The sequence below is a fragment of the Erithacus rubecula genome (assembly GCF_903797595.1).
Source record: "Erithacus rubecula genome assembly, chromosome: 15".
Taxonomy (NCBI): Eukaryota; Metazoa; Chordata; class Aves; order Passeriformes; family Muscicapidae; genus Erithacus; species Erithacus rubecula.
Genome location: NC_136667.1, coordinates 18,131,355 through 18,158,784, shown reverse-complemented (window position 1 = coordinate 18,158,784; position 27,430 = coordinate 18,131,355). Strand labels below are relative to the sequence as shown.

Here is a 27,430-nt window from a genome sequence, read left to right as displayed (position 1 = left end):
GGGACAGTGGAAGGTGTGGGAAGGGGTGGGACTGGAAGGGCTTTAAAGTCTTTTCAACCCAAACCATCCCATGATTCCACAATAAATCATAAAAAAATCCAAATAATTCGCTTTCTCTCCATCCCATTCCCGGAGCAGGGCTGCTCCCGCCCAGCCCGGATCAATGCACGATTTCCCAAGGCAGGGACGGGCCAAACCCGGGCAGTGAGTGCCCTTATCTGCCCCGGGAACGGCCTTGAGCCCATCTCTGCCCGGGCACTTTGCCCCGGGGTCCCGTTGTGTCCCCACGTGTCACCCGCGATGGCACCGAGATAACAACGGCGCCCCGTGACCCTGCCCACCTTCCTCACGTTTTCCTCCCTGTCTCCAAGCAGAATTCCCGTTCTAAACGCGGGCACAGAGAGGTTTGGGAAGGGGGATGCTGTGCAGGGAGCGATGGAGGGGGCTGCTGAAAGGGGGGAGAAGTGGGGAGCCAGCCCCTGATTCCAAATCCCAGCACCCCAAATCCCTGGGATGGTGAGGAAGGACAGCCAGGCCCTCCCCTCACCCCAAATCCCTGGGATGGTGAGGAAGGACAGCCAGGCCCTCCTCTCACCCCAAATCCATGGGATGGTGAGGAAGGACAGACAGATCCACCTCTGACCCCAAATCCATGGGATGGTGAGGAAGGACAGCCATGTCCTCCCCTCACCCCAAATCCCTGGGATGGTGAGGAAGGACAGCCAGGCTCTCCCCTCACCCCAAATCCCTGGGATGGTGAGGAAGGACAGCCAGGCTCTCCCCTCACCCCAAATCCCTGGGATGGTGAGGAAGGACATACAGATCCACCTCTGACCCCAAATCCATGGGTTGGTGAGGAAGGACAGCCATGTCCTCCCCTCACCCCAAATCCATGGGATGGTGAGGAAGGACAGCCAGGTTCTCCTCTCAGCAGGGAGCAGGAGGCAGGTGAAGCCTGGAATTACAGATTTGAGCTAAAAGGCAAAGAAAGGCAGCAAATTTTGAGGAAACCTGGATCAGGTTGAGAAGCAAACAGCTCCCACTCCCCAAATCACCCCCAGCGCCACCCCCACACCTCACCACAGGGCTGGCACCCCAAGAGACCCCAAACCCCCCATTTGGGGGAGGTTTACCCTGTTTTCCTCCTGCTGTCCCCCAAACCCCCCCGGCACCCCGGGGCGATGCTGGAGCACCCACCTGTGTCGGGGCCGTGCCCAGTCCGCTCTGGCTCTGCCTCCCTGCGCCGGGGCCACCCCGGCTTTGTGCCGCCAGCTCCTGGGGACCCTTCAGGGCAGGGGACACCCCGCTCGCTGTCCCCAAGCCCGGCACACAAAGGTTTGCGAAGCCGCCGGAGCAGCTCCCCCACCGAAACCCAAAACCACCTATTTTTGTCTTTTCCTTTCTCCTCCTCGGGAGGTTTCCAGCCATCAAATGCTTCCCCGGGAACCCTTCAAAGGGAAAGCGGCCGCCCCATCCCATCTACTTGCTAAACCAGTCTGAGCAGTGGCGGGCGGGAGAGGCCCCGGCACCGCGACAGGGACAGCGACAAGGGACAGACCCCAGGGGCCGCGGGGACACGGGGGTGCCATCAACCAGGGTGCAGAACCCCCCAGCACTGCTCCTTCAGCAGGGAAGCAGTTGGGGGTTGTTAAATTCTTCTCCCGGCAAAGTGATGGGGAAAGAAACCGGCCCTCAGTGTTCCCAGTATTCCCAGTTGGGTGGTGAGGGAACACTGGGAGGGATCAGAGCAGGTCCTGGGAGAGGAGGAGGAAGGTGAGGAAGCAGAAGGGCCCGAGGCTGGGGTGAATTTCCAGGTGGGAGGAAGGGGATGGTATCAATCTTTTTTTTTTTTTTTTTTTTTTTTCCCCAAAAACCCCGACTTGGACTTTTGCCAAGCCTGGAAAACAAGGGGGAGGAATTTCTGTGCTCACACCAAGCACAACCCCAGGAGAATTCCCAGATGTGGGGATGGATGTGCCCCTGGTGCCATGGGATCTGGCAGCCACTGAGGGGCGATCCCAGCCCTGGGATGGCGATTCCTGCCCCCGGGATGGCGATTCCAACACCCAGGATGGCGATTCCAGCCCCTGGGATGGCGATTCCAACTCCGAGATGGCAATTCCTGCCTCAAGGATGGCGATTCCAGCCCCCAGGGATCGCGATTATGGCAATTCCAACCCAGGGATGGCGATTCCAATCCAGGGATGGCGATTTCTGCCCTAAGGATGGCGGGTCCAACCCCCTGGATGGCGATTCCTGTGCTAGGGATGTCGATTATGGTGATTCCAACCCTGGGATGGCGATTTCTGCCCTAAAGATGGCGATTATGGTGATTCCAGCCCAGGGATGGCGATTCCAGCCCCGGGGAAGGGCTGGCACTCGAGCCTGTGTGGCAGCACCTCGGCATCCTCTCCAGGCGCAGGGTGATGCTCACACATCACTGTCCCTTTGTCACAGGACCCCGTGCGACCCCAAAATCTCTGCAGCTCCTCCCCAGCGCTGGGGCTGTCCCCCTGCCGCCCTGCCCAGCCCAGCCTGTGCCAGCAGTCCCTGCCAGGGGCGGTGGGAGCAGAGGCAGAATTTGGAAGGGTTTGATGCCCCCCGTGCTTGCGGAACATTTTTAGGGTTTCTCCCCCGCGCCAGGGGAACGCAGCGCTGTCACAGCGCTCGGGGACATTCCCCAGGAAGGCGATTATTCCCTCGGCTCCTCCTCCATCCCCGGCCCAGCGCGGGCCGCTGGCGCCACCGGGTGACAGCCCGAGCGCTGTCACCCAACGCCTTTGGGGTGCGAGCAGCACCCAGCGGGACCCAGCAGGGCCACCCCAACACCAAACTGGCGAATGAAACCCAGGAGGGTCCCCCAGCACGGCTCTGCCTACCAGCACCCCTAAGAAAGCGAACACAGTGTCCCAAAGCCACCACAGGGTGCCAGCACCCCCCAAAAAAGCACTTTGTCCCCTTAAGGGAGGCGTTGGGGGTCCTGGCTGCCCCTCGGTGCTGCTGGCCCTTTAAGAAGCTCCGCCCTCGGCCGAGCCCAGGGTGGGGCCACGGGGCCCTTCAAAAGTGACAGAATTCCCAAATCCTCCAGAAGTGTGTTTTTCATTTCTGTGAGTATTTATATCTTTTCTTTGCCATTTTTCCCCTCTGAAATAGGAACATCTTTCATGCAAAATCCCCAAAAACCTCCAAGTGAAGAATTTAGAGATTTTTCCCTTAGTATTCCTTGGAATCCTGCATCTGGTTTGTTCAGCAGGATGAGGAAGAGAACTGGGATGAGACTGGAGCTCTGTGGAACCCCAGCAGTGCCAGGAGCCAGGTTGGTGTCACCCCTCTGTCACCCTCTATGCCCACCCCATGAGCCAGCTGCTCCCCCATCCCATGATGTGTTTGTCCAGCTGTGGCCTGGACATTTTATCCAGGATGATCCTGGATCAAAATCCAAAATAATTCCATCTCCTGGCTTTCCTTGATCACCCAGGTGGGATATCCTGTTGTAGAAGGAAATCAGGTTGGACAATGAGGACTTCCTCTCATGAGGCTGTGCCCTGTGACTCTGTTGTCCTTCAGGTGTTTTCCAATAATTCCCAGAATAATATTTCCATGATTTTACTGAAGTGAGACTGACAGGCACGACAACAGTCCCCAGTTTCCAGCCAGTTGGGACCTCCTGGATTCCCAAGACTGTCCAAAACCATCAAGAGAGGCTTTGTGGTGGCACCAGCAACTCTTGGAGGATTCTCAGGTGCATCCCACCAGGTCTCATAGGGCTTTGGAGGGTCCCATGTCCCACAGGGATCTGGAGGGTCCCAGGTCCCACAGGGATTTGGGATCCATCTGGAGCAGCAGATCCTGCACAAATTCAGGGAGTTGATCATTCTTGCAGCTCAGGGCACTGGGACCCCCTTGCTCCTCTGTCCCCTTTGGGAAGTGACATCCTCACCCCAAACAGGCCAACCCATGGTATTTGCCCAGTGCTTTTTGCCATGAATAGATTTGAACAAACATTCCCCACCTGGCAACTTTCCAGCACTCCAGGTGTGCCCACCCAGACCCTCCCTCAGACCAGGGACAAGCTCTGCCCATGGTACACCCAGGCTGCTGGATGGCAAGCTGAGAAAAAAAACTTTCCCAAGCAGCTGGGAGTGGTTTTCAGCTCCCTGAAGTGCCTCCCCAGCCCATCCTCACACCAGTTCCCTCATCCCCACACAGCCAGGGTAAAACACCAGCTCAGAGAAGCTCCAGCTCCCTCATCCCCACACAGCCAGGGTAAAACACCAGCTCAGAGAAGCTCCAGCTCCCTCATCCCCACACAGCCAGGGTAAAACACCAGCTCAGAGAAGCTCCAGCTCCCTCATCCCCACACAGCCAGGGTAAAACACCAGCTCAGAGGGATCTGGGAAGCTCCTCCACCCCAGCAGTCCCTGCAGGGACTGCTCCAGCATGGGAGGTATCATGGTTCCCTTCCCACCACCCAACCCCAAATCCTGACACCCTCCCAGCAACCGGGGGGGGTTGTCTGGAGGGGAAGAGATGGAAGAAACACTCTTTAAAAACCATTATTAAAAAGCAAAGCGTGTGGCCACAGCCGCTGGTTTAACTTAGAAACACTTCCAGTGGCCCAGAGTCTTCCAAAAAAACCCGAGAGCTGCTGGCCCTCATCCCTCCCCCCCACCCTGTCCCACCCCCTCGTAAATTCCATAAAATAAGAGTTCCACGTTCCACAAAGTTTCCCTTTTTGTGGTGGTGATGGTCACTGTCAGGTTGTGTTCGCCCCTTCCTTGATTCCTCTTTTCCTGCTGGCTCCCCGTGCCCCCAGCACGTGTTGAGGGACACACAGAGAGCTGATGTCCCTTCTGCTGGGTCAGTCTGGAGATGGAGAGGGGGGTGCCCATCACCCCCTGCCCCCCTCCCCCGTCCTTGCCACGGCTCCCAGATTTTGCCCCGGGCACCGGGAGGGACAAAAGGGGCAGGAGGCTGCCCAGCTGCTGGGTGAATTCCAGGTGAGGAGTCAAGGAGCCTCCAGGCGAGACCAAACCCAGGAATAAAAACAGCTGCGGACAAGAGGGAAGGGGCAGCAGTCCAGAATCCATTGTTTGCCGTCCCATGCCGTGCCGGCGGGGCTCCTGGAGCGGCACGGCTCAGTCCCCGCCCCGCGCCCGGGGTGCGGATGGGCGGAGGGACAGAGGGAGGGAGGAGCAGGCGGCTCCCAGCGCTCACATCATGACGTGCCGCCGGCGGTGCAGGGCCAGGTGGTCGGAGCGGGAGAAGCTGCGGTCGCAGTCCGAGCAGCGGAAGGGTTTGATGCCCGTGTGCTTGCGGAAGTGCCGAGTGAGCTCGTCCGAGCGGGCGAATTTCCAGGTGCAGCCTTCCCACGTGCATTTGTAGGGCTTCTCGCCTGTGCCAGGGGAGCAGCCAGGGGTCAGCGCTGCCACAAAGAGCCCGCAAACCCCTCCGGAAATTCCAGATGGAATTCAGGGATCCAGCACCACCCCTCCCCCAGCCCGCAGGGCAATCCAGGACCACAACTTCCCCAGCCTGCGTGTACCTGTGTGTATCCTCCGGTGGGCTTTGAGGTGGGAGCTTTTGGTGTAGACCTTATTGCAGCCCTCGAAGTCGCACTGGTGGATGCGCCGCTTCTTCAGGTCCGGAGAATCGGCTCTGGGGCCCCGCGGCGCCGGCCTGAGGGGGGCAGGGAGAGCTGCAGCCACGGCCCCGGGGGGCTCAGGGGGATAATGAGGGGAGAAAGGGTGGGGAGGCACAGGCAGAAGGACACTCACTCTCTCTGCAGCTCCTGGAAGGGCGCTGGGCCGCTCTCGGAAGCGCTATCCTCACTGTCACTGTTCATGTCCATGGGGTACACGGAGCCAGGGTCCATTTTCACTGGGGGGGTCCGGGAAAGGAAAGCTTTAGGGCCACAAAGAGGCAAGGGGTGAGCAGAGAACAGAGAGATCCCTCCCAAAACACCCAGCCCACATCGGGGGATCAGCCTTTTCCCTGCTCCTGCAGTGCTCCAAGCCCTCCAGAGGATCAAATCCAGCTGGGGTTAAACCCACTTTTGGCTGCCTGCTGCTGCCCAGAGCAGGCCAGATCCAGCCCCCCCACCCCGGATAAAGTGGGGAGTTGGGAATGGCCTGGGAAAGGGGATTGTGGGGGGCACCGGGAGCAGCTGAGCTGAAACCAGAGCTGCTGGCAGCAGGCAGTGGGAAGGGCAGGGCAGGCTGCCAGCAGCAGGATGGGTGGAGGACAGGCAGTGCCATGCCCTGTGTGTCCCTGCCCTCCCCACGTCCCCTGAGGGGCACAGGCTGGGGGCCGGCTGAGGGGCTCTGTACAAAAGTGGCACATGATGCCAAAAATGAGACCCCTCCACGAGTCAGGACAGACACCCCCCACCCCCAGATCTCAGCGTTCCCCACATGTGGCCTTACCAGAGCCAGCGTTCTTGCCGTCCCCCCCAATGAGGGGCACGGTAATGGCGGTGACGCCGTCCGTGGGCACGGTGGTGTAGACGACGGGGAGGGACTGCACCACCACGGGGATGGTCTGCAGGTTGCCCATCTTGCTGGGCAGGTTGACGGAGGGGATGGTGTGGATGACGTGGAGGATCTGCTGCCCGCCGCTGCCCTGCGTGGAGGCCAGGATGGAGCCGGGTGAGAGCACAGCCGGGATGGCCGAGGTGGAGCTGAGGCCGGAGGGCGGGATGGACACGGTGCTAGGAGCGGGCAGCGGGGGAGCCACCAGCATGGGGGACGACTGCACCGAGGTGGGGGGCGGCGGCGGCGGGGCCGAGGCCGGAGCCACCTTGGATTTATTGAGGGAGAGATCGACGGGCTCGGCTTGGGGCTGGCTGCAGTCGCTGGCCAGCAGCTCCTCGGGGGGCTCCGTCTTGATGTCGGCCAGCAGCACCGGGGGGTCGAGGGGGCCCTCAGCCAACAGCGCCGACGAGCTCATGGCGGGCGTCGCCTTCCCCTGGCCCTGCAAGAGACCCGCAGTCCGTGAGGGACGCAGGGAAACTGAGGCACGAGGGGGCAGGGGCGCAAAGGGGTTTTTTTAAACGGGCTTCTCACCAACCAACCGACCGGGGCGGCGGCGCCTCGGGGCGGCTCCGGCGGGGCGTGGGGCCAGCCGGGGGCGGCCGGGCCGGGCATGGCGGGGCCCGCCCGGAGCCCTGAGGCGGGGCTGGTCCCGCCCGTCCCTCACGGACCCGCCCGGCCCCTCCCGGCGCGCGCCGAGGGCGGGAACCGCCGGCCCCGCCCCCTCCCCCGCCCGCGCCTTTGTGCCTGCCCGGCCCCGCCCCCCCCCCCGCGCGGGAGGGGCGTGGCGGGGGCGTGTCCCGCGCGCGGGGCGGTGGCGGCCCCGCCCCGCTCCTTAAAGGGGCCGCGCCCATTTTCACCACCCGGCCCGCACCCCCCCCCCACCCTCCCGTGCGGGGTCACTCACGCACTGACCCGCGCGACCGCCACGCGTGTCCGCCGCGCCCGCGGCTCACCCCCCGCCGCCCGCGGTACCATCCCCGGCCGAGGTGCGAACGGCCCCGCGGCTCCACCTGGGCTCGGCCGCGGGTGGAGCTTCTTAAAGGGCCCGGCCCGGCCCCCGCGGGAGGCACTGGGCACGGCCCCATCCGCGGCGCGACCGGCGCTGCGCCCCCGCGGTACCGCGGCACAGCCGAGGGACGAGCGGGACCCCCCAGCCCACCGCACCCCCGGGGCACGCGTGGGGGCACCGGCACGCGGGGACCCCTGCCCAAAGGAGCCGCTGGTCGCCCCCCGCGCTGCCCCGGGACCCCCCGGCGCTCGCCCCCGGCCCCCCGCACGTACCTGCCCACGCAGGGACCGTCCCCGCCCGCGGAGCCCCCACGCACCGGCCTCGCGCGGCGGCCCCGCCCCGCCACACCCAGCGCCGCGCCCCGCGCACACGGCCCGGCCCCGCCCGGGAGGGGCGGCGGCTACAGCGCGGCACCGACACCGGCGCCGAGCCCGGGGCAGCGGCACCGAACCACCCCAGTACCGGGGCTGAGCCCAGGGCACCGGCACCGAACCACCCTGGTACCGGCACCGAGCCCAAAGCACCGGCAGGGAAGCCCTCCGGTACCGGCACCGAGCCCAGAGCGCCGGCACTGAACCGTCCTGGTACCGACTCCGAGCCCGGGGCTGCGGCACCGAACCACCCTGGTACCGGCACCGAGCCCAAATCACCGGCACCGAACCACTCCGGTATCGGGGCTGAGCCCAGGGCACCGGCACTGAACCACCCCGGTACCTGGACTGAGCCCAAATCACCAGCACCGAGCCCGGGGCACCGGCACCGAACCCCTCCGGTACCGGCACCGAGCCCAGAGCGCCGGCACCGAACCACATCGGTACCGGGACTGAGCACAAATCACCGGCATCGAGCCCGGGGCACCGGCACCGAGCCCTCCCGATACCGGCACCGAGCCCGGGCCACTGGCACCAAACCTCCCCGGTACCTGGACCGAGCCCTCCCGATACCGGCACAGAGCCCCCGGCATTGACATCGAGGCCCTCCGGTACCGGGACCGAACCCAGGGCACTGGAACCAAAGCCTCCCGAACCGGTACCGAGCTCAAACCACCGGCACCGAACCGCCCCGGTACCGGTACCGAGCTCGGGGCACCGGAACCTCCCGAGCACACACGGAGCCCCGAATTCACCGTCCCCATTAAACAGGACCCCTCAAACACAGCCCCCCACGTGTCACCATGGGCTGAATCCCAGATCCAGCGGAAGCCCCCCCAAACACACCCCAAAAAGAGCCAGAGACATCCCCCCTCCCCAGAACTCACCTATTCACCTGGGGAAGCCCCAACGCAGAGAGACCCCTCCAAACACACACCAAAACACCCCCAAACAAAGAGACCCTGCACCCACATATTGGGGGAACCCCAAAAAGACACACGCTCAGCCAGGGACCCCCACCAAACACCAAGAACTCCAAAACAATCCCCTCACATACTCACAAAATACCAGCACCCCCAAAACAGCTCCGCTCTCAGGGACCCCCCAAAAATCCAGGGACACCAAAACACCCCCCCCCAACAAGGAGACACACCCCACACTCATGAGGGACCCCCCCAAACACATGCCCAGGTCCTCAAAGCACCCCCTCCAGCCAGACCCCCCCAAAAACACACCAGGGGACACCTCCAGACAAGACACCCCGCACTTGGGGACCACAATGCCCCCTCTCACACCCGGGGGGTCCCCAAAAACAGGCTCATGGGACAAAAGGGACACCCCAGGGGGACCCTCCCCTACCCAAATTTGGGGGTCTCTTGCACCCCAAAGCCCCGCGGGGGTAGGGGATGCGGGGGGGGACTCGTTGCCCCCCAAATTCCACCATCGCTGACCCCCCCGTTTTAGGGGTGAACTGAATTCCTCCGTCCTCAGCCTGCTGCACCCCAAAACCCAGCCAGGCCTGCGGGGTGGCGTCCCCGCCCCCAAAGCCAACACTCCGTGTCCTCAACACCCCGGGAAGAACTGGCGACCCTAAAGCGCTTAAGGAGGGATTTCGGGTGACCTTGATTTTGGGGTGGGGGGAGCATGAGAAAACGCCTTTCACAGCCCCCCTCCCCATACCCCCCCCGCTTTGTCCCCTGCGTGTCCCCACCCCCTCCCCCTCTCTGCGTGTCCCCCACCCGTGGGCGTGGGGGGGGGTCACACCCCGCCGCCGCCGCCACACCCCCCCATGGAATTTCCTCCGCGCTCCACCCTCCGCCAGCGGCCGCTGGGGACACGGCGGGTGGGGGGGGGGACACGGAGGGGATACAGAGAGGGGGGATCCCCGGGGAAAGGGGGGGCTGGAGTCTACAGGGGGTCTGTCCCTTTAAGAGCAAAGGGCGTGGGAGGGGGAGGGAAGGGCGGGGCCGCCGCCCGGTGTGACCTCCCAGCCGCGGGGGGGCGCCCTCCCCGGAAGCGCGCGGCGCGTGAGGGGAGAGAGGGGAGGGGGGGGGGCACCCCACGCGCGACCCCCGCGTGAGGGGGCGAGGGGGGAGGGGAGGCCTGAGGGGCGGCGGGACCCTCCCGCTCCATCCTTCCATCCCTCCCTCTCTCCCTCCCTCCTTCCCTCTCCCCTCTCCCCCCGCGGCCCCACCGCCGCCCTCAAATCCCCCCCCGCGCCCCCCAAACCCCACGCACCGTCCCCCGCGCCTCCTCCGAGCGCATCCCCGGCCGCCGCCGCCGCTGCCCCCGGGGCGGTGCCGGGTGGGGCGGGGTGGGGCCCACACGGGCGGGGAGGGGCCGCGTGGGGCGGAGCTCCCCCTCCCCCACCCTCCTTTTTTTTTTTTTTTTTTTGGGGGTGGGGGGGTGCTGCCCCGCCCTTGAGGTGACATCATCGGCAGCCAATGGGCGGCTCCCCTCGCATCCGGCGTTGCCATGGCAACGCGCAGGATTTGGGGGAGAGGGGTGGACCCCAATTTGCTCTCACCCCCCCCACACGGAGGGCACCCCAAAATCGGGCTGGGGGTGCTGCTTGTGGCAGTGATGAGGGGGAGCAGAGACCCCCCCCCACACACATATTTGGGGTCCTGTGGTTCCCCTGCACCCCAAAGCACAGGGGCTTGGAGCACCCCCAAATCTGAGCACCCTGGGGGGGACACTGCCTGCACCCCCCAAATCTCTGCCTCCACCACACAGGTAAGCCCCCCCAAAAAAGTGGGGTCCCCCAGGGTGGCAGGATTGGGGGAGCCTCATCAGGGGTCTGCAGCCATGGGGGGCTCTGGGGGTCCCTTCCTGGGGGGGTTGGGGGGCCAAGGGCTCCCCCCCACTCCCTGCACCCCGCTGGGGGTCCCAAGGGGACCTGGCTGCTCCCCGGGGTGTCCCCAGCCTTATGCTGAGTTTTGTGGGGTTTAATCACCCCATAACCCCCAAATGCAGGAACCCCCCACCCCAGCCCTGGCCCAGGGATGGGAAATCCTGGGTGTGGGGACTCAGCTGGGTGTCCCCTGCTCACCATGTCCCAGCCAGGGGTGACTCAAGGAGCAGGTCATGGCCACCAAGGACCAAACCAACCTGTTTTTGGCAAAAAAAAAAAAATCCTTTCCCTTCCTCAGAAAACACCAGGCTCAGGCAGGGTCAATCTCCCATGGGGACCAGAAAAGCTTTTGGGGGATGAACACCCAAAGGAACCCCCACCCCAGTGTCACCGAACTGAAGGACCAGCAGCAGGCACAGGTGAGCTCTCAAAAACCAGAAAAAGGGGGAGTGGGGGTTCCCCCAAGGTCTCTCCTGCTCCCCTGGCAGCTGAGCATGGATTTGGGCAGGGAATGGTGCAAATGCTCCTCACGAGGTACCTGCAAATCCTTTGCAAAGGCAAAAAAGAAATGGTCAAAAAACCTGGGAGTAGCTCCAGGGCAACCCCAAGGAGCCACAGCAGCTCCAAGGGGAAAGGAACTGAGATTTATTCAGGATCCCAGTGACACATGGCATCAGGTTTCTCCTCATTCCAAGGTCAAATGCTGAAGGAAAAAGCTGGATCGTGGCCACCTCATCCAGGTTTGGGATGATGTTTGTGTGAGAAACATCTGGAGCAGGCATCATTTTTTGGTTTTTTTTTTTTTTTTTTTTCTCTGAGGGAAAGAAAAAGCAGAAGAGTTTTCCAGAAGGTGGGATCAGAGTGCTGAGCCTGATTTCCCAAAAACCTCCCTGCTTGGAATGGAAGGAAGCAGAGCAGCCTCCAACCTCAGGCTCCCAAAAAAGGGCTGGGATGTGCTTTGGGAGGGGACAAGGGACAAGCTCTGATCTGACACTCAACGAGTGCAGTGGCACCGTGGCCACGGCAAAAGAAGCAGGCTGATTCCCAAATCCATGGGAAAAATTGCATCAGGAGAAGGGATTTGAAGCAGAACAGCAGAACTTTACCCCAACCCCCACGGGAGGCTCCAGCCCGGCCAGGATTTGGCTCCTGGCAGCTCTGGCCACTCGCAGCCCTTTGTCACCTGCCCCGCTCCTCAGTCCCCCTTTGCTTCCATGTGCTGCTCCCAGCTTGAATCCCCGAGGAAACCCAGCTGTCACCACGGCAACGAGGCGCATTCCCACCGCCCTCCCTCTGCCAGCAGCTCCCAAATCCCCCGAAACCCTTCCCAGTGGGATGGGATGTTCCAGAGGCTTCGACACCCACCACTGCTCCCAGCGCGGGGTGGGGTGTGGCAGCTGTGACATCCCCAGCAGGATCTGATCCCAACCCCGGGGGAGCTGTGCTGGTATTTCCCTCTCCAGGTATCCCACACAGCCACACCCGGGGATGATTCCACGGAACTCCCCCAGCCCCAGGCACGGCAGCTGCCGGGTGGGCGGTGCGAGACGCGGTGTCCAATTCCAGGAGGATGGAGCGGGGCTGGGAGCTCCTGTGCGGCTCCTCCAGCCCTTTTAACTCCTCGTTCCCACTCCTCGGACTCGCCCCAGTGGATTTTTCCCCTCCCAGCGGGGGTGTGAGCAGGGATGCAGGGCAGAGCCAGGCACGGAGGCACCGCGCCCTTTTTTACACAGCAATTTGATGCAGCAAAGAGAAAAAAAAGGGAGGGGGATGCTGTCAGGCGATTCCCAGTGAAACTCTAGAATTCAGCCAAATCCCCCCAAAACCACGAAGGGAGCCAGGCAGCTCCTCCAGCTCTGCTTCCCAAAGCTGCCTCGGGATTTGGGAAAGAGCAAACCCACTTTGCAAAGCTCTCAGATCTGAAATCCCTGGTAGCAAAAATTTATTTCCATGACCGAAGACGAGGAGAAATTTATAAACTTATTCTAGCAACCATCCAAGGAAACTGTAAATATCCCATCACCTGTCAGCCACCTGCCACAGCCCTGAGGGCACATCACCTGTGCCCTGCCTCCTTCCCCACCTTCCTCAGCCAGGGAATTCCAGGAAAAGTCCTCAACACAACCTCCAGCTCTAGTGTCCAACGTGACAAGGAGAAAAAAACAAGCAGCACACTCATTTCAAAGCCCAACAAAGACATGGACAGTGTTAGATTCTCCTAAAAAGAAGCAGTCCTGGTGTGTTTTTTTCTCCCCCCAAAGGCTGGGATCAGCGCATGAGCAGGCTGTGCTTTGGTCCATCCACCCTCTCCAGCTTCTCAAAGTGTTTCCTGGCGTTCCGGATGTTGATCAGCGTGGCCGCGGAAGCTGCGACGGAAAAGGGACGGGGGAGATAAAAACAAATTTAAAAGGGTGAGAATCACCACGTCCTCCTGCCTTCCATAGCTCTGTCTGCAGGGTGTGGCAGGAAAATCCACACTGGGATGGGCTGGGTTAAATTTAATGGGAGATGGGTTGGGTAAAATTAAATGGGGGATGGTGTAGGCAAAATTTAATGGGGGATGGTCTGGGTAAAATTTAATGGGGGATGGGTTGGGGAAGGTTTAAGGTGAGATGGTCTGGGCAAAATTTAATGGGAGGATGGTCTGGCTAAAATTTAATGGGGGATGGTCTGGCTAAAATTCAGTGTGGGATAGACAGGGCAAAATTTAATGTGGGAAGGTCTGGATAAAATTGAATGGGGGATGGGTAAAAATTAAGCATGGGAAGGTCCTGAGCAAAATTCAGCATGGAAAAAATTTAATGTGGGAAGGTCTGAGTAAAATTGAACATGGGATGGTCAGGGCTGCTGCTGGTCCCAGACCATGAGGAGAAGCCTCTCCTAGGGAGAGCTGCTCATCCCAGAGCTGCTCCCTCACTCCCACACTGCCCCTAACTCCCCAAGTGAGGAGGGCAGGCAAAGCCCAGCAGCAGGCCTGGGGAGCCCTGGCCAGTGTCCCTGAGCTCCCAGCAGGAATTCCAGGAGCTGTGTAAACAGGGATCTGTTCCCAGGGGCTGTGGGCTGGCTCTGCTGCAGCTCCTCCTTGGGATAAATAGATGCTGCTAAAATTAGAGCCTGTCCACCCCAGACAGCCCAGGCAGCCAGAGCAACACCCAAACATGAGCCAGCTCTGCTTCCTCCCCAAAAATCACCAGGCCTGCCAGCTCCAAAATAACTTTTAGGCATGACCTGCTCAGCCAGCTCTGCTTTGGTGGCTCCCTGTGCCACCACCTCTGCAAGGTCCTGCTCACCCTCAATCCCTCTCTCTTCAGCAGTTCAGCAATTAAAAGCTCTTTTTTTTTTTCCAAGAGAAACAGGGTTTAAACTGGATGATTTCACTTTTTTGGAGGTTTTTCTGAGGGTTTTTTTTTGGCCCAAGCAGGTTTCTCTTGGCTCTGACTTACGTATGGAGGGGTCTGACATGACCACCATCACATAGGTGTTGGATGTGAATATGTCAATGAAAGCAGCAAAGTTGGAGTTCCTGACCTCCATGCTCTGGAAAGAAGCTGCCAGCTTACTGAAAAACAAGAAAAAAAATTTTAAAAAGAGTGAATGTAGAGTTTTTGTGCCCACATGGCCAAAATCCCTGATCTAAGCTGCTGGGAAGGAGGAGGAGCTGCAATTCCCACTTGGCAAGGTGTGGTTACAGCAGGGCTTTGGCTGGCCTTGGTTTTAAAGGCAAAATTCCTCAGTTTTGGGCCAAATGAGAACAGTATCAGCTGATTGTGCATTGAATGAAGGAAATTCCAGACACAAACCCCCTGAGCAGGACTGCTCCCTGTGGATCCCAGCTCAGCCATTCCCACCTGGACACTCAGGAATAAGCATAAAATGAGAACAGCTGGAGACATCAGGACATCTGTAACCCCCCCCAGAAACTTCTCCATCCAGCCTGGGGGCTGTGCAAAGCCAAGCTTCCCATTTTCCCACTGAAAATGGGGATAAACAGAGCCTGCAAGGCCTAGCCCTGAGGGCCTGGGCTGCAGCAGAGCTCTCCAGCTGCCATTCCCAATTTGCAACAAAAACACTTTTTGATCAGTTCAGCCCTAAAATTCCTCAATCCAGGAGAAGATGCTGAAATAAAACAGCACCAAAGCTAAATTAAAATTAACATTTAATGATCTGTATTCCAGCAATATTCCACCTTGGCATTCCAGCTGCTGAGGAGCCAAACTGGGATTCTCTGGAAACTCCCTGGTGGGAGCAGCTCACCTGCAGCTCAGCTTGAACTGTTTGATGATGTTGCTGATCTTCTCAAACCTGTGCACATCCCTCTGCTCCTTGCACTGATAGTGGGAAATCACCTGCAGAAGGGGCAGAGCCAGTCAGGGATTCCAGCCCAGCAATCCTGGCAGAGCAGGGCAGGGATTCCCCAGCCTGACTGGATCCTGCAATTCTTGTGACAAAGGATGGCACAGATCTGCCAGGTGACACCACTGTCCCCTGAGGGCTTCACCTCAGCAGCAATTTAAACCTTGATCCAAAAATAGGTGGAAACAGAAGGAAAAAAGTGTCCATCCTGATCCAAAAATAGGTGGAAATAGAGGAAAAAATCTCTCCAAAAATAGGTGGAAACAGAGTAAAAGAATGTGTCCATCACCTCAGGAATGGGTTGAGTACTGTGATAGATTTTCCCTCCATTTAACAAGTTTTTTAGGGTTTTTTCCCTCTTTTTTCTGTTAACCATCACTTTTTAAACTTGCCCAATTATTCCCACAAGCACAGCTTTAGCCACATTCAAGATTTGCAATTCCCAGTGCTCAGTTTTTCCCTCCTAAATTTCCCAGATAAGGTTTCTTCATTACAATTTCAACACAATTTCAGAATAAAGTTTTCAGAGGAAGATTTCCCAAAGAGATTTTCAGAGGAAGATTTCCCTTCAAGAGAAGAGAGTCCTGGGAATGTTTAAATATATGAAAAAAGGAGGTTTTTTTTAAGAAGTCACCATTGTAATCAAATTAAGCACAGAACTTCTGTAGCAAAGATAATTTCTTTCAGTTAAAAATGTCCTTGTAACAATCACACTGTCACACACCCCAAGGTGGAACTATTTATTATCTCCAAAAGGTCAAAAAGCAGAATTTGCCAGGCATGGTGAGTGTTTGTTTCTGATAGTTTAAGGAGGAAGAAAAGTCATGGCTCCTTTCCTAAATTCCCTCCATCCTTTCCAAATCACCAGCAAGGAAAAAACACTCAAAAAAATTCAAATATTTCCTTTAGCTCAGCAAGAGTTTGGTGCAAAGTGAACAGCCTAGCCCAGGAATCAGGACAAGCACCAAGTGTGGTTTTATCCAGACAAGGAGCTGGAAAAGCATCACAATTCCATGGCTGATCTTCCATCAGAACATCAAACTCCAAAGAAATCAGCTGCAGCTGCCATGCCCCAGCAGGAGGAAGTGAGAAGGTTTGGTTCTGCAGCTCCTAAAGGTTCCTGCCCTGTGCAGAGAGGGATTCTCAGAGCAGTCCCACCACAATGGGGACATGAAACACCCCCAGAGCCTGCAAGAGGAAACTCCAACCAAGCCCCAGCTCAGCTGCTGCAGGGGGGAATTTTGGGATGCTCCTGTGGGCCACAGGGGTCTAAAACCTGGATCAGGGCATTCTGCACCTCCCAACTTCTTCCACAGAATCCCACAATGGCCTGGAAGGACCTCAAAGCTCATCCAATTCCAACCTGACACCTTCCACCATCCCAGGCTGCTCCAAGCCCTGTCCAGTCTGCCCTTGGATACTGACAGGGGTGGAATTCTCTGGGAATTCCATCCCAGCTCCTCCCCACCCTCCCAGGGAACAATCCCTGCCCAAAATCCCAAAATTCATTCCCTGTCCCTCCATCCCTTGTCCCTCCAGCTCTCCTGGAGCCCCTTTAGACCCTGAGCTCTGCTGGATCCTTCTGTCCAGCTGAGCACCCCCAGCTCTCCCAGGGGGAGAGGGAGGCTCCATGCAGGGAATCCATGGCAGGAACTCACCAGGAATGTGGCTCTCTCAAACAGCAGCACCTCATCTGCCTCAATGATCTGAGCAAAGTTCCTCAGGTTCATCTCCAGCTGCTGCACGTTGGGGATCAGCTGATAGACAATGCTGGACCAGGCCTGCATTGGGGACACAGAAATCCCATCAGCTCCTCTCCTCCTCAGCCTCTGGTGAGAAATCTGCTCCCACAGGGATTTTGGGCACTTCTGGGTGCTGACAGCCTGGGCAAGGCTGAGAAGCTGCTCCCCCTTCATGCCCAGCTCCGAGGGAGCCCAGACCTGAGGAGATCCTTCCCTGGCTCCAGCTCTTCTCCAGCAGGCAGAGAAAATACAGAGCTGCTGAAGGGATTTCAATCATCCCTGGTTTCACTTGGGAATGCTTCTGTCTCCTTCTCCCCTGGAGTTTCCAGAGATTTTTAATCCTGAGCAAGGTCAGCATGCAGATGGGCACTTGGCAGCTCATCCCTGACACAAAGTTCCACCTTATCCCAAAGGGCCAGGAGCAAGCCCAGGAGGGACTGGGGGTGCTGGGATCAACATCTGTGCTCATCCACACTCAAATTTTCCAAGCTCAGCCTTCCCTCCTTGCCCAGCTGCTGACCCAGATGTGGAGGTGCCCAACCTCACCTTTCTGAGAGCCAGGGGATATTTGGGATAATTGTCTGCCAAATTCCTGATATTTACCACACTTTTAAAATTAATTAACTAAACCCAAGATTCATTTGTGTTTAACTGACACCCTGCAGAAGTAGCAGCTGCAGGGATCCTCCTCCTGCTCTTGCTCCAAGTGGGAAGGCAGATGTGGAGAGGAAGCTGCACCAACCTTGTAAAGTGTCTCATCCCAGATGGAAGTTCTGAAACAAACACATTCCAAGGGCCTGGAAAGGCGTTTCAGGTCTTCCTCACGCTCCTTGAAAATCTGGGGAACAAACAGAGTTCAGAGATTGAGTGGAAACGTTCTGCTGTGGCAATGGTTTGGGTTTGAAGGAGCTGAGGTGTGCTGAGAGCTCTGGCAGGAAAGGCTTTTTTTTTTTTTTTTTCGTCCCTAAAAATCACCACTGGATTCTAGGATGACACACTTTTTAAAAAGGCAGGAAGAAAAAAAAGAGAAAACCTTTGAGGAACAGCCTTGGAGGTGTGACCCACGTAGCACAAGGGATGCATTTCATGGCAAAACACCAGCTCCTCACCAGATCCCTCTGGTCCTCCTGCACCAAATCCATCTTGTGCACCAGGCAGAAGATTTTGGCATCAGGGGAGTTCTGCAGGATGGCCTCCAGGCAGGACTGGTAGTAGTGCATGTCCTTCTCCAGCTCCCTGCTCTCCACATCGAACACGTAGATCAGCACCTCCACGTTCCGGAAGATGTTGTCCCTCTGGCTGGTGAAGTAGTTCTCCATGAAGGTGTCCTGGCTGAGGAGCAGAGCAGGAGATTCCTTCAGAGCACCTGGAGTTTGTGGGAAACTCCTCCTGCCTGGCAGGGCAAGGCTGGGATTTGAAATGGCTGCATGCCCTGAGCATCAGCCCCTCCAGTCCCACAGGAAGCTGCAGCTTCCCTCGTGTCCTGCTGCTCCTGAAACCCCACAGCAGCAGGAACAGGTGAAACATGACCCAAAGCAGCAGCTCAGTCCCAGGATTTACATCTGCTTTAACTCTGACATGATGGAGCTGAGGAGGGGACAGCATGCCTTGCAAAAAGCTGCTTCCAGGAGCCACAGGATCCAGCACAGCCTCTCTGCACAAATCCCACCTGGACTGAGCTGGAGATGAGCAATTCCAGCACCACAGGCCAAGCTCATCCCAGGGGGAGGAGAACCCACTCTGCCCCATCCCTGATTCCCCACAGCCTCCCCCAAAAAGCTGGGAAAGGCTAGCAATAAATAACCAGTACTTACCCTCCACAGTCCCACAGGTTCAACACCAGGTTTCCCAGGAATCTAACGTGGGAATGCTCCACATCAACTGCAAAGAGACAGCAGGAGTTCACTGCCTGCACCACACACCCAGGGCAGAGCCAAAAATCATGGAAATCAGCACAGAATCATGGAATGGTTTGGGCTGGAAGGGATTAAAGCCCTCATTCCAGCCCCTGCCACCTTCCACTATCCCAGGCTGCTCCAAGCCTCACCCAGCCTGGTCTTGGGCACCCCCAGGGATGGGCATTCCTCACAAAGCAGCCCCAGTTTGTAAAATCCCACCAAAACACCATTTCCCAGAGGAATTCAGGCCTCTCCTGAGCAGTGCAGCAAGTGTTCCCCTTCAATCACACATTCCTGGTCCCTGGGATATTGTAGGAATGACTCTGCAGGGCTTGAAGCCATCCTTATAAACAAACCAGGAACACAGGGAATGTAAACTTCAGGATTTATGGCAAAGAGGAAAATTACACCAATCCCTGACATTAAATCTTCCAGACTCTTCCCAGTGGAAAGCACCAGATCCCAACAACTCATATCCCCTTCTTCCAGAGGAATCACTTCTTGCCCTTTCCCAACAAAGGCTTTGGAGAGGGAAAAAGGATAAAGGAAATCATTGCAGGATCCCTGGATACAGCAGGAATGTTCCACCAGCACAGAAGAGGCTCTGATAGGTGTAGCTGCACCAAAGGTTGCTTCCTGATCCCAAAAAAGTGAGTTCAGGATAAAAGCTGAATAATAAAGCAGCCATGGCTGCTTCCTGATCCCAATAAAAAGGGAGTTGAGGATGAAAGCTGAACAATAAAGCAGCAAAGCCAATCCCAGCTGCCTTTCCCTCCCCTCCCCTTCCTGCCTGTCCCCAGCTGATCCCAGCAGGGTGTGGCAGCTGGGAGGACCTGCAGGACACACCCCAGGCAGGGATGGTTGCAGGGCAGGGCCTGCCCCGCTAATGAGGGGGTTGGGATCTGGGAATGGGCCGGCAATGCCTTACTGGTGGCCCCCAGGCGCCGCGTGTCCCGGGCGATGTAGTTGGCAAAGATAATGGATCTCATGCTGGTCTTGCCAGAGCCACTTTTACCCATCAGCAGCACCTGCAGAGAGGGAAAGCAGCAAAAAGGAGTTCCCACAGAGCACTGAGCCCTCCCCAGCTCCCTGGAGATGACACCTTACTGCCAAAGCCACCGAGCACGGGAGGGGCACATGGCAGTGGGAATGCACCAGGAGAGGGGCAGAGAGGAGCAGGAGAGACACCCCAGCCCTGCTGTCCTTGGACATCCCACCCTGCTGTCCCGGGACACCCCAAACCTGCTGTCCCGGGACACCCCAAACCTGCTGCCCCTGGACATCCCAAACCTGCTGTCCCTGGACATCCCAGCCCTGCTGTCCTGGGACATCCCACCCTGCTGCCCCTGGACACCCCAGCCCTGCTGTCCCTGGACACCCCAAACCTGCTGCCCCTGGACACCCCAGCCCTGCTGTCCCTGGACACCCCAGCCCTGCTGTCCTTGGACATCCCAAACCTGCCCCTGGACATCCCAGCCCTGCTGTCCCTGGACACCCCAAACCTGCTGCCCCTGGACACCCCAGCCCTGCTGTCCCTGGACACCCCAAACCTGCTGCCCTTGGACATCCCAAACCTGCTGTCCTGGGACATCCCACCCTGCTGCCCCTGGACACCCCAAACCTGCTGTCCCTGGACACCCCAGCCCTGCTGCCCCTGGACACCCCAGCCCTGCTGCCCCTGGACACCCCAGCCCTGCTGCCCCTGGACACCCCAGCCCTGCTGCCCCTGGACATCCCAAACCTGCTGCCCCTGGACATCCCACCCTGCTGTCCTGGGACATCTCACTCTGCTGTCCCTGGACATCCCAAACCTGCTGCCCCTGGGACATCCCAGCCCTGCTGTCCCTGCTCATCCATCCTTGGTCACTGGGCCATGGTCAGATCCAACACTTTTCTCAAAAAACATGGAAAGGACTCAGGAAATTCCCAGCCTTTGCCACCTGATGGCCTTGGTGGCACCAAGGGACTTTAAAGATGAGGAACAGCTTTGTCTCAACCCCTCCAGACCAGATGCAACCCCTCAGCCCCTGATTTTCCACCCCAAACACTCTGTCCTAACCAGACAGGCTTGGGAGGGACCTTAAAGATCTTCAATACTGATTTTCCCTGGTTTTCTTTCTCCCAAATATCAGGCACATCCCCAGTTTCAGGTGCCAGAAGACCAAAGAAAAAAGGGAAAAGCAGATGAGACAGCCCAGCTCAGGGTCCCCAGAGCAGGGGAGACTCTTTATGGCTTCTCAGCTCCATGAGGTCCCATCCCTGCAGAACTCAGGGGAAAGGAGAGGCAGCCAAAATTAGGGAATGCAGGGGGTGGGGATGAGGGGAGACAGTCACACCAGAGCCAGTCACACCAGGCAAGGCTTTACATTGTGATCTAAAAATAAAAACTAAACAAAACAAACCCATCAGTGGCAGCCTTGCTCACAAAACCCAGCTGTTCAACAAGTTCCAGTTCAGAAGCCAAATCCAGCTTTTGGCAGCAGCCCTGCAAGTCTCCCATCCAGGAGGGATTTCAGGAGAACATCCCAGAGACAGCAGGGCAGGAGCTGCCACAGCCTGGGATAAAAGCAAGGCAGAATTCCCCAATCCTGAGTGCTCAGCTCATTCCTGTACCCTGGCCAGAGGGAAGCTGCCCACCCCAGGATGCTGCCCTGCCCTGATCCCAGAGAACAGCCAAGCTCTCATTTCACAGCACCAGCACAAAATCCCAAGCAGAAACTCGATGCTGCTCAGAGGCACGGCCCAAACCAGCCCCAATTCCCAAAGTCTGGGCTGCAGAGGCCTTGCAAAGGGATCAGGCAGGGAACCCAATCCCATCTCAGCATGCAAAAGCAACAGGTTTCTTTAAGAGCTCTGGATGTGGGACACACCCACCCCTGCCATTCCCAGAGCTGCTGCTCCTTCCCCACGTGTTAAATTTCATCCTGAGGCAACTGGGTGCCCCAGGGACAGGGAAGGGCTCAGCAGGAAGGGTTTTGCCCAGGGTTCTGCACAGTTTTGCAACAGCTCCAGCAGCAGCCGGGGAACAGCAGTTGCCAGGGAAGGCTCTGCAAAAAGGAAAGCTCAGCCCACACCCAGGCGGGGATTAAACCCGGGTTTTACGCCTGGCACTTCCAGCAGGGGATGCAGCACTGACCCCCAGAGGCTTCCGAGGGAGCACGGACACAACAAACGCTGTTCATGGATGGGGAAGGGAAACAGCATCTCCTCCCAGTCCTCACCTTTTTCTTCATGGCTGTGCTTGGCATCACACACCTGCCGAGAGAAGCTTGCCTTGGATCGCTGCTTTCCACATGCACAGCCTCCAATCCCAACCCAAACCCAACCCAATCCCATCCCACCCCCGCCCCCGGTACTGGGGAAGGGCTGACACAGCCCCAGGTCCTCTTCCCCTGCTCCGGGCCATGGGGAACTCCCGCTGCAGCCGGGCCGAGTCCCTTTACAGCCCCTTCCCCGGGATGTCCTTCCATTCCCCCGGGATGCTCTGCAGCCCCTTCCCCGGGCTGTCATTCCACTCCCCCGGGACATGCCGCAACCCCATCCCCAGGATTTCCCCGGGATGTTCCGCAGCCCCTTCTCCCGGGATTTCCTTCCATTCCCCCGGGACGTTCTGTACCCCATCCCCGGGATTCCCTCGGGACATCCTGCAGCCTCATCCCTAGGACTCCCCCGGGATCCCCCGCAGTCCCCGCGCCCCCCGGGCCGGGCCGCTCCCCGTTACCTCCGGCGGCTCGGGGCGGCTCAGGGCGGCTCGGGGGGCGCTGCCGGTGCGAGGCCGGGCTGTCCCGGGTCTGTGGCGGTGCCCGGTGTGAGGCCGGGCGGCTCGGGGCGGTCGGGGAGCAGTGGCGGTGCCCGGCTGGCGGTGCCCGGTGTGAGGCGGGTCTGTCCCGGGTCTGTCCCGGTGTGAGGCCGGGCTGTCCCGGGTCTGTCCCGCTGCCCCCGTCCCGCCCCCCGCGCTCACGGGACCCAGCGCTCGGCGGCCGCCGCCGGTCACGTGAGCGCGCCTCGCCCCGCCCGCCAGTGTCACGTGATGCCGGAAGGGAGCGGGGGCGCGCGCGGGGCGGCTGAAGCTCCGGCCGCCATGTTGTGTGAGGGCAGCGCCTTTCTGGCAAGGCCGGGGGCGCTCACTGGGGGGTTCCCGGTGAGTCCCGGTATCGCCCGTGTTTCATTCGCTGTTTCCCGGTGTCTCCCATAGAACAGCGGAGCCGCCCTGGCCATCAGCGGGACGGGCAGTAACGCTTTGAGGAGTGCGGGCGCACTGATTCTCAGCGCCTCCCATATGGTCTAGCGGTTAGGATTCCTGGTTTTCACCCAGGCGGCCCGGGTTCGACTCCCGGTATGGGAAGTTTCACTTTTTCCTGCCCCATAGGAAAATCAGCGTATTTTACTCCCTTTTTCCTGCACGTTCTCTCTCAAAACTCCTTCTGGTCTCGTTTTTGCACCTCTCCAGTAAATTTTCTCGGCGCCAGGAGTCTCTTGAAGCTCTTTCCCACTTTGCAGCCTCCCCCTGTTTAAATTTTCAAGTGCATTTTAGCACAGTGCCCGCAGCTAATTAACATGCTCTTAATTGGCTTCTTCTCTAATGCAAGCAAAAAACCTCCCGCTTGTGCCCCACGGGGTGTTTTAAACCGCCCTGACTTGCTCAAGGCAAAGAGGGCTGTGCTGAAGATACAAATGTATAAATGTATATTTTATATATGGATTTCTGTATTTCTGTGTCCCCTTTCAGAGCCCCATCACCTTTTTGTCACCTCGTGTCCCCCCTCCTCGAGCCTCCTCGAGTCACTTTTAAAACCAACAAGGACAAAAAAATTAATTTAGATTTCTCCTTTAAAAAACCAGAAAATATGTCAGGAAAATGCCCACCCCCCTCCCTTTTGTTATTTAACAAATATTTTCTATTTACATTTTAAACATCCTCGTCAGAGCCTGAATTGCAGATTTGTGACTCTGGGTGTGTTCATTTGATATTCACACAAAACAAATCCCAGGAGCAGCTGTGACAACGACTTTGTGTCCCCTAAAACTGGGCCAAAGTCCACGAGAATTTGAAGCCATTTCACCTCTTTGTTCCTCTTGCTGAACTCTCAGATATCCCAATTAAACAGAAGAAAAAATCCAAATCTGATTAGCTGTGAAGTGGGAAGAGAATTTTTTTTTCTCCCACCCCCCTTCCTTCTGGACCTCTCCTCTATTTTTAAAGCAGATTTTTTTATGAAAATGGTCCAAAATCAGAATATTCTGATAAAAATCCAAGAGGTGGAGCTCTTCCTTGACAGAATTTGGAATTTGGGGTTGTTTGCACAGAAATAAATAAATAAAGGCACCAGCACACCCATCATCTTTAGCAGCAGCACAGGAATGCTCACTCCCAAAAATATCCTGATTTTTTAAAGATTAAAAATAGCTCCATCACCAGGTATTAATTGGCTCCAATGACCCCACAGAATTGTTGCTGCCAAGGAGAAAAAGCCCAAACTGAGCTGCCAGAAATATTCTGTGTGGAATGTGGATAAAAACCAGCCTGGGGGTTGCTGCTCTCTGATCCAAGTTGTGCTCAGGGCTCAGAAAATGCCAAAACTCTTCACTCCCCTGCAGGGTTTTCCTCACACACTGAAAATTTTCATTTCTTTTATGGAACAGAGAGACACAAAATTGAGCTGGAAGTGCTATCAGTGTTGCCACCTACCCATGCCAAGGGAAATGAGGCTCCGGATTTTGATTTTAATTTTAATTTTAAATCAGAAGTCACCAGCCAGCTCTTCCTTTGCCAAGCAGAGTGTGAGTTTTAAGCCTCAGTTGGAAATCAGGCTGCACATTGCTCCTCTCTGTGATAACTGATAAATGATTAGTGTTATTCATAAACATTTTGGAGTTTGTATAAACCACAATACTTAAAATAAGAACATGGACATAGATAAAGGGAAATATATTATTAAACCCACTCTGTTTAAATCCCCTTGCTATGAATGTTGTGTATATGAGTTTGTAAAAGAGAAAAAGAAAAAAGGGTTTTCCATAGTCTGAAAGGTTTTTTTGCAGAATCAGATTTCCTGCCATTGTGTGATCAATCACAAATTATCTGCTAAAGATCAGCTTCTCATTTCTGTTTTTTTTATTTACCAAAACCAGATGGTTCCATGAGCAATTGTCCCAAGAGCTGTCCCACGGAAGTTTGGAAGTTTCTTTGCCCACCACTGCTTACCTTGCAGAATTACTACAACAAAGCAATAACAATTATTGATTCCTACAAGGAAAACATTAATTAAAAAGGAAGCTGCAATCCAAAATCTCTGCGGGACCCCAAGCCCGCTCCCGGTCCCTCAGCGCCTCTCCCGAGCGCGGCTCCCTCACAGCCCCTGTGACGTCACCGCCGCGCCGCCCGCTGCCATTGGTGGGTTTTGTTCCCGCGCCTGCGCACTGCAGCGGCTGAAGCGGCGCTGCCTTCGGCTTGCTAGCAATGGCACCGGCGCTGCCGCTGCTTTCGGCGTTCCCGGTGCCCGCAGTGCTCCCGGTGCCCGCAGTGCTCCCGGTGCCCGCAGTGCTCCCGGTGACCGCGGTGCTCCCGGTACTCGCGGCGTTCCCGGCCGGGCAGTGCAGCTCCCCCGGGGTGGGCACTGCGCATGCGTGAGGCGCGCTGCTGCTGGCGCCCCTTGGCGGCCGCATCTTTTCCATCTCTTCTTTCTCTTTTCCATCTCTTCTTTCCCTTTCTCTTTTCCTTCTCTTTCCCTTTCTCTTTTCCATCTCTTCTTTCCCTTTCTCTTTTCCTTCTCTTTCCCTTTCTCTTTTCCATCTCTTCTTTCCCTTTCTCTTTTCCATCTCTTCTTTCTCTTTTCCATCTCTTCTTTCCTTTCTCTTTCCTTTCTTCCCTTTCTCTTTTCCATCTCTTCTTTCCCTTTCTCTTTTCCATCTCTTCTTTCCCTTTCTCTTTTCCATCTCTTCTTTCCCTTTCTCTTTTCCATCTCTTCTTTCCCTTTCTCTTTTCCATCTCTTCTTTCCCTTTCTCTTTTCCATCTCTTCTTTCCCTTTCTCTTTTCCTTCTCTTTCCCTTTCTCTTTTCCTTCTCTTTCTCTTTTCCTTCTCTTTCCCTTTCTCTTTTCCTTTTATTTCCCTTTCTTTTTTCCTTCTTTTCTTCTTTTTTTTTCTTTCCCTCTCTCTTTTTTTTTCTTTCCCTTTCTCTTTCACTTTTTCTTCCCTATCTCTTTTCCTTCTCTTTCCCTTTCATTTCCCTTTCTCTTTTTCCATCCCTTTCCCTTTCTCTTTTCCTTTTATTTCTCTTTTTCTCCCCATCTGTCTCTCTCATCTTTTTCCTTTTTTCTATTTATTTTTCTTTTTCCTTAAGAAAATATTTTATCACTCCACTTGCTGTTTAATTCACAACTCAAACCTTTTTGGAAGCATTAAATTCCACATTTCAGCTTTGATTATTTGGTAGAGAATTCCCCATCATCCTTTTAGGTCAAATCTCTTCACATGATTCACATTTATATAAATTTAAAAATAAAAAAAAAAAAACAACCTGATTCATTATCCAGGGTTATAAAAAAAAAAAACCCAAAGTGTTGGAATCAAGCTGCAGTTAATAGGAGGAAAAAAAAAATAAATAGAAACAGGCTGTAAATGTAAATGAAATAACACCACCACTGGCATTTCAGTTCCTTTTCAAATTGCAGAAATTGAAGCAGATTTAATTTGCAGGAAGTTGCTGCTCCCCAAAACAATCCAAGGTTCAAGAAAGGAGAAAAAGAGGAGGGGGGAAAAAAATCCCAATTTTTTGGTCAAAAGGGGTTGGGAAAAATACAATTTTAGCCCTTAACCCTGTGCAAATGGGATTTGTTTGTGTTTCCAGCTCACTCCACCTCAGGCACTTTGGAGGTGAAAAGAAAAAAAAAATTCAATTCCAGCAGATTATTTATTATTTTTATTGAGGCAGGGAGATGACAGCAAAGGGAAATAATGCAATTGGAGCAGGAAATTTCTCTCCCAGCTGTCACCTCAAACCCTCCAGGTGGCCACAAAAATTTCCAGCTTGGGAATAAACTCTGAGTGAGACTTTAGGGCTCAATCCCTACCCCCAAAAATTGCCAAGCCCATTTTTTTGGGGGAGGCAGAACCTTCTAAATTCCTCTGAGTTCCCAATTCCATGGGAGTTTTCCTATTTATTGAATTTTTCTGCTCCTCAAGCTGTGCCAGGACAGGCTCAGGTTGGATTTTGGGAATAATTCCTTTGTGGAAAAGGATTTCAATTATTGGGATGAGCTCCTGACATGCTGAGATCCTGGAAAAATTGAGGAAAAATTGAGAATTTTGCAGTTTTTAACAAGGTGTTTCAACCTCCAGGTAATCTGAGTGATTTCAGTGAATGAAGAGTTAAAAAGCAGCAAACAAAGAAGATTTGAGGTGATTTTTTTCCCTGTTCTCACCCACCTCAGGCATCCAATTCTGCACAATTTCAGATTTCAACCCAAATTCCTCCCTGTGGGAAGGAGGAGAGGGAAGGATGTTAATTTGGGAAGGAAGGCACACTGACATTTCAGCTGATGTGGCAGAGAAATCTTTTTTTTTTTTTTTAACAGGAAGAGTTTCAATATTTCACAAAATATGTGATTATTTGTAAAGCAGGGTGGATGGGCTTGGAGGGATCTATAATTGGAGCAGAGCAAAGGGAGA

General features: G+C 56.2%; 2 protein-coding genes and 1 long non-coding RNA gene across 9 annotated transcripts; 1 reads left to right on the top strand and 2 right to left on the bottom strand.

The window, feature by feature from the left end:
- Window positions 1–4,683: 4,683 nt before the first annotated feature.
- Window positions 4,684–10,247, bottom strand: KLF8 (KLF transcription factor 8). 7 transcript variants are annotated; one of them, XM_079319056.1, is made up of 5 exons: window positions 10,152–10,247; window positions 6,426–6,972; window positions 5,778–5,880; window positions 5,546–5,679; window positions 4,684–5,395 (listed from the first exon to the last, which is right to left on the bottom strand). In XM_079319056.1, the coding sequence occupies exons 1-5, from the start codon at window positions 10,176–10,178 to the stop codon at window positions 5,214–5,216; spliced, it is 993 nt and encodes a 330-aa protein (XP_079175182.1). In that variant the 5' UTR covers window positions 10,179–10,247; the 3' UTR covers window positions 4,684–5,213. The 7 variants fall into 7 exon arrangements, with proteins under 7 accessions (XP_079175182.1, XP_079175181.1, XP_079175179.1 ...); XM_079319055.1 differs by having other exon boundaries at window positions 5,778–5,904; window positions 10,152–10,246; XM_079319053.1 differs by lacking the exon at window positions 10,152–10,247 and adding an exon at window positions 7,446–7,570 and having other exon boundaries at window positions 4,961–5,395; window positions 5,778–5,904.
- Window positions 10,248–12,692: 2,445 nt separating this feature from the next.
- On the bottom strand, window positions 12,693–22,670 carry LOC306808292 (ras-related GTP-binding protein A). Its single transcript, XM_079318734.1, has 11 exons — window positions 22,613–22,670; window positions 22,482–22,531; window positions 21,982–22,015; window positions 19,689–19,788; window positions 18,677–18,743; window positions 17,972–18,194; window positions 17,605–17,700; window positions 16,779–16,901; window positions 15,022–15,113; window positions 14,211–14,326; window positions 12,693–13,133 (listed from the first exon to the last, which is right to left on the bottom strand). The coding sequence occupies exons 3-11, from the start codon at window positions 22,006–22,008 to the stop codon at window positions 13,036–13,038; spliced, it is 942 nt and encodes a 313-aa protein (XP_079174860.1). The 5' UTR covers window positions 22,009–22,015; window positions 22,482–22,531; window positions 22,613–22,670; the 3' UTR covers window positions 12,693–13,035.
- Window positions 13,041–14,355, top strand: LOC306808293. The gene is made up of 2 exons (XR_013775955.1): window positions 13,041–13,178; window positions 14,189–14,355. It is a non-coding gene; the product is annotated as an uncharacterized lncRNA (long non-coding RNA).
- Window positions 22,671–27,430: the final 4,760 nt, after the last annotated feature.

What these genes read in the sequence shown, in the direction of transcription:
- KLF8 (XM_079319051.1), bottom strand. Translation starts at nt 7,145, where the DNA reads ATGCCCGGCCCGGCCGCCCCCGGCTGGCCCCACGCCCCGCCGGAGCCG. An exon ending in CGGCAAGAACGCTGGCTCTG is followed by an intron (nt 5,905 to 6,425) that starts GTAAGGCCACAT and finishes GTGGCCCTAAAG; the next exon opens with CTTTCCTTTCCCGGACCCCC. An exon ending in TTCCAGGAGCTGCAGAGAGA is followed by an intron (nt 5,680 to 5,777) that starts GTGAGTGTCCTT and finishes TGCCCCCCTCAG; the next exon opens with GCCGGCGCCGCGGGGCCCCA.
- LOC306808292 (XM_079318734.1), bottom strand. Translation starts at nt 22,008, where the DNA reads ATGCCAAGCACAGCCATGAAGAAAAAG. An exon ending in AACCTGTGGGACTGTGGAGG is followed by an intron (nt 18,195 to 18,676) that starts GTAAGTACTGGT and finishes TCTGCTCCTCAG; the next exon opens with CCAGGACACCTTCATGGAGA. An exon ending in CAGTTCAAGCTGAGCTGCAG is followed by an intron (nt 14,327 to 15,021) that starts GTGAGCTGCTCC and finishes CTTGTTTTTCAG; the next exon opens with TAAGCTGGCAGCTTCTTTCC.